This window comes from Oryzias melastigma, linkage group LG12 (assembly GCF_002922805.2).
Source record: "Oryzias melastigma strain HK-1 linkage group LG12, ASM292280v2, whole genome shotgun sequence".
NCBI classification, from domain to species: domain Eukaryota; kingdom Metazoa; phylum Chordata; class Actinopteri; order Beloniformes; family Adrianichthyidae; genus Oryzias; species Oryzias melastigma.
Genome location: NC_050523.1, coordinates 13591382 through 13597060, shown reverse-complemented (window position 1 = coordinate 13597060; position 5679 = coordinate 13591382). Strand labels below are relative to the sequence as shown.

General features: G+C 37.1%; 1 protein-coding gene across 4 annotated transcripts in view; it reads left to right on the top strand.

Moving 5' to 3' along the window:
- rnf34b (ring finger protein 34b) overlaps positions 1–4524 on the top strand; it is a 27786-nt gene extending 23262 nt beyond the window's left edge. For 2 of the 4 annotated variants that reach the window (XM_024299821.1, XM_024299817.2), the window contains exons 7-8: positions 806–847; positions 2980–4524. In XM_024299821.1, coding sequence (XP_024155589.1) covers positions 806–847; positions 2980–3164 — 227 coding nt within the window. In that variant the 3' untranslated portion in view covers positions 3165–4524. The remainder of the gene's footprint in view (positions 1–805; positions 848–2979) is intronic. The other 2 variants (XM_024299819.2, XM_024299818.2) reach the window with 1 other exon arrangement.
- The last annotated feature ends 1155 nt before the right edge of the window (positions 4525–5679 follow it).

Sequence of the window (5679 nt, the reverse complement as noted above, 5' to 3'; positions counted from 1 at the left end):
ATTTCATAGCACACGATAAAAAAAATTTACTTCACAAGTTAGCAGTTTTAGCATAAATTAGCATTTTTGGGCAAAAATGCTAATTTATTCTGAATTTCTGCACACAAATTAAAATTTTATTAGCGTAAATTAGCATTTTGGGGCACAAGTTAGCATTGCAGCAGCATTTACTACACACATGGTAGCACTTTGTTAGCATAATTTTGTATTTTTGGGCGCAAATTTGTATTTTATTAGCATTTAGTGCACACAAATAAAAATTTTCCTGGCAAGAATTAGCATTTTTGGGACACAAATTAGCATTTCAGCAGCATTTACTGCTCGTAATTTAGCAGTTTGTTAGCATAAATGTGCATTTTTGGCCACAAATTCCTATTTCATTTGCATTTTATGCACACAAATTAGTATTTTGTTGGCATAAATTTGAATTTTGTGCGCACATTAGCATTTATGTTTTTTTATTTTTTGGATTAAGATCTATTACAAATTCATGACCACTAAATACTAATTTGTGGGCACAACATGCTAATTTGTGCTTATAAAATACTACATGGTGCCCACAAAATACAAATCTTAGCAATATTTGCCCACAAAATCCCAATTTGCTCAAAAAAATTCTAATTTATGCACACGATTTGCTCATTTTTCCCCTATATGCTAATTTCTGTCTACAAATTATTAAATTGATGAAAAAAATTATTGTTTTTTCTTTTTTATGTGCAGTCCAGGGCTCTGTACTTCTGTACATTAAAATAAAGATTTTCTTATGCTTACCAACTCTTTCTGACCACTCTTATCTATAAAGTGGTTGCATATCCTCCACCTCTCTGCAACAGTGGAGTTGGAGGTAAGCTATCGCTGCAAAGTGCCCTGTTTCTCCTTCATGCTTATCTCAACCGCAGTGCACTGCACTGATCTACAAGCAATAGACAGTAATGCATGCTGCAGCCCCTCCCCCCCAACTTGTTTCCTGTCATTATCACGTATGGTAAAACCACATGGTCATTGCTTCCTGCATGAATCAATGTCTCCCCCATTTTTACCCCATATAATTGTGAGGGACAGCCTCTTGTCATGCCATTAATGCACTCTGTCAAAGATGCTACCTCTTGATGAGCTATCACATTAGTTGAGTAGCTGCATGTCTCCATGCGGCGTAATTACATTGTCAAGCCTCCTTGTTTGCATGAGGGGCTCAAGGACCTTATTAGCCCACTTAGCATCCAGCTGTGGCGTGACAGCAGACAGACTGCAGCCAGTCGAGCTTCTTGCCGTCACATTAGATGCGAGCAGCAGGAGCCAGATTTAGCTCAGCGCTGGTCAGTCAGCGTTTAACTCCTGTAAGGCCGAGCGCTGACGTGATTTGATCTTAATCTGTCAGGATGTGCGTGGCTCTATTCATATGTTAGGATACAACAGCTGGTTATTATTGTTGTTTGGCCGTTGGAGGGTTTTTCCCCAAAAGTTGATATTTTTCTTCCTCAATTTTACAAAATAAATGATCAAATTAAGAGAAAAGTTCATTAGAGACAAAGATTGTGTTAAAAAAGCAGATCCTGTTTGATATTTAGGGGTGTATGAACCAAAGAAATTATGCATTATTCCACCTCAGTGGCCTAGAAGTGGAGAATATGGGACATCAAGTCATACCAGAGTTTCTGTAGATTTTTTTATTTGTTTGGTTTACCAAAGAGCTACTCAGTGACTTCCAGGTTGAATCCAGGGAAACAGAATTTTAGGGAACATGCAATTTCCCAAGTGACCACTAGGAGTCACGTTGCATAATCCAGTCAACTACAATAAAATATACATTTTTACAATTTGGTTTCAAAACCCATTTTTTAACATCTAAAGCAGTTTACAATATACATTACTTTAATTTAAGATATCCATTTAGGGCGTGCCTCGCCTTCTCCCAGCAGATAGGCTCCAGCAACCCCTGACCCCAAAAGGGATTAAGCTGCTTTAGATAATAGACTGATTTTCTAGAACAGCCTCACGGGGCTTGAATAAAACTGTAGCCAAAAACCAATATGACCACACACTTTATCCATCTCCTGTTCTTGTCCAAAACTTAAAAAACTAAATTTTAAGGTTAAATACAGAAAATAATTCAGTAATTTCTCTTTTAAAAACTGACTGCAGGCAAAAGAAGGCTGGTGGATAAGTCCGTGCAAACCTGAGTGCTCCTGAAAAAAAAAACTTTTCTAAATTGGATTTTACTCTTTCTCTAAAGTATGGAGTCATTAAGGCTTGAAGACTTTTTTTGCATCTTCATTTGTCAACCCTTTGCATAGGGTCACACCTTTTCTTTGCACTGTGGTATAATTTAGAATTCAACATGCTCGGTGAGGCTTGAAGAATCTGAGGTGTTACTTTTTCTCTGGTCACTTCATGGTGTGGCCTGCTGGGACGAGCACTCCTGTGACGGCTTGCACTTGTACTGAGTGTTTTCTACTGCCTTGCTGCTTAGCAGTGGCTTTAAAGAAGTTTATCGTTGGATGGATTAGCTTTTTCTGCAGCAATGATTCCTCTTTTGTCTAAATTGTCTAAAGTCCCTCTTTGATTATCTTGTGATCTATTGTAATATTGTTCCAGTTATTTAACTATATAATGTTGCAGAAAAAATGCCACAAGAACATGTTAAAAACACCAAAAATACAATTTTCTTTGAATTCTGCTAGTTGACTGACCCACTTCAGTGCAATTATTATTTTTCTCTGTCACATAAACTTCACCAATAAAAGCAGGTGTTCACAGCATTTCCTAATTTTGTCATATTTTGAATATTAGTTCATAAATAAATGCAACTTCAGTAACAGTGGGGAAAGTGCTCAAAGCAAAAGCAGGGTGTGAGCCAAGAGAATTAAAGGTGAACCGCAGAGAACTCTCAGACATCGTTTCTGCTCTCTCCACCGTTTCATAACCATGCAGAGAGCGACTGTTAACCGACATTAATTTTTCCATTTCCACCCACAGATGGTGTAAAAGCTCAGCTGGCGGCGGATGAAAACCTGTGTCGCATCTGCATGGATGCCATCATCGACTGTGTCTTACTAGAATGCGGTCACATGGTAACCTGCACCAAATGTGGCAAAAGGATGAGCGAGTGCCCCATCTGCAGGCAGTATGTAGTGCGAGCTGTGCATGTCTTCAAGTCCTAGGACTCTCGGAGTGGCCCTCAGGCGTCAACCACGACCTGCTGTGCATGGTGTCTCACAGCGTCCAGGCGTGAGCAGATTTCCTGGTCTATAGCAGCAGACTTTTTTGCCTCTGGCCTTTCACAGTCTCCCCCCTCTTATCCATATCTCTGCTCTGAAACTCCTCCTTCAGTCAAGAGCAGAAACTCCTTCCAACGTCGCTCTCCGCTCTCTTGAAGGAGGTGGTTTTGTCCTAAAAACTAATGTGATTCCAGGGTTAGAGTCAATATGGTTTACACAGTCACGCGACATGACACTGTGTTATCTCCTTCAGTGTACTTTAGGATGTGCAATATCAAAGAAGAAGAAATGTACTTTTAGAAAATGTCTTTCTGTCTGTCAAACACCACACGAGCTGATCTTCTCACACAGGAGCGTGTTGGGTGCCAAACATCGGCCGATAGTGGGTGCAGTATTTGATTAAAACGTCACAGCAAGCGTTTCATAACCGTGTGAATATTTATTTTCCTTTTAAGTTTGGACATATTGGAATTCCAGCATGCTTGTGTAAACTTTTTTAACACTTGCTATGTTTAAGATTGTCCATGTTTTCCTCCATTTGGCTGGCATTCTACGGAGCCCCCACAGTTCCAAATAATTGACTTTTATTTATTTTTTTCTTCCTTGTAAGCGCAAGAAAACTTGTTCCCCAAATATAAATATATAGACATATTTTTTTGTAAAACTGAAAATGAAATTTTTGGTACTCTTGGGGCTCCGTACACTCATGTTACTGTTCAAATGTTGATGGAAAATGTTGTTTTTTAAGTTAGGTTGTCAGAAGTACTTTTTGAATAGCTGGTTTGTATCCAACCTTATATAAAATGCCATTGTTATTCAAAACCCATTAACCTTTTAGCAAACTTTGAGATTAAGATCATTTGTCAATTTAAAAAGAATGAACTTTCATCAAGCAATATCATGTCATTTTAGAGTCCACTGGGGTTTTTGATTGTCCTTTCATGTCAGATCTAGAGCAGATAACAGGTGCTACTTCCTTGTTTTATTTTGTGTAACTGCAGTGTCGTTGAGGCAATTTGCCGTGGATCTGTCTCCCACGGCGAGAAGAAGAGGTAGCCATATTTACTGAAGCCTGTTATGCAAATGAAACACACGAAATCCACTTCACTGGGATGTTACTAAAATATCTGTTCTGTCGGCCTGTGTCACGTCCAAACAAACTGCGCAATCTCATAAATCGCTTCTATGGTTGTTTACTGATAAGTTATTAAATGTATATTTTTTCATTGACTTGGGAGACTCATGATTTCAATTCTACTAATGATGAAGGTTTACAAATAAAGCTATACTGTTTCTGAATGTATTTGTGCTGGTTTTGGTAAGTACAGCTGGTAGTTAAGGCAGCAATTTATATACATATTTTTTTTATTCTTTGCTTCCCATGCAAAGCCATCACACCATGTCGGAAAAACACGAAAACTCGCTTCAGTGGAGCTGTTGTCAAATATGTCATTCCTAGGCAGCTATAGTGTTAACAGGTCCGTGCTTTTAATGTTGATTTTTTCTTTTTAAGTTTGAAGAAAGAAGGAAAATCAGGTTTAATAAAAATGCAGTAACAAACCAAAAAATTTAACCTTGAGGTTTGTTTTGTTTTTGTTTGTTCTTTTAGCAGAAACTATTTGCTAATTATTTTACCCTACGTGTCTAGTGTAATAAAAACATATATATTTTTTGTTTTTCTTTGTTTGTTTTATTAGTTTGTACAAAGCCCTGGACATGACATTAAAAAATAAATATAAATTGTCCCCCTCAAACTAGTATCTTCTGCACACAAGTTAGCATTACGTGTGTTGACAAAATGCTAATTTGTGTGCATAAGATACTATCTTGTACGCAAAAGATGCAAATTTGTGCAAACAAGATACTAACTTGTGCGCACAAGTTACTGATGTGTTGACCTTAAATACTAACTTGCTACATTTTGAGCAAAAGATACTAACTTTTTGCACAAGATGCATATTTGTGCACACAACATACTAACTTGAGTGTACAAGATACTAATTTGTGCACGAGATACTAACGTGCGCACTAGATACGCCTACTAACTTGTGCACACGAGATACTACTTTGTTTGCACAAGATAATTTGACAACATTCTAATTTGTACGCACAGGATACTAATTTGTGCACACAACGTACTAACTTGTGTGCACAAGATACTAATTTGTGTGCAAAAAATGCTAATTTGAGAGATTTTTTTTTTGTGATGTCATGTCCTGGACCTTTTTTTTATTTTCCTCACACAATGTCAAAAATATATATGTAAAAATATTTTATATAGTGCACTATACGGGAAAAAGGGATACTTTGTGGCACTACCAGGGTTGCACACATTTCTGTAAACATGATAGATATATTTTTTTAATTAACTATATTTTTTAAATTAACTATATTTTCATGTAACTTCCTGCTTATCAAACCAAATTCTTTAAAAGACAAATAATGAAATGTACAAAAA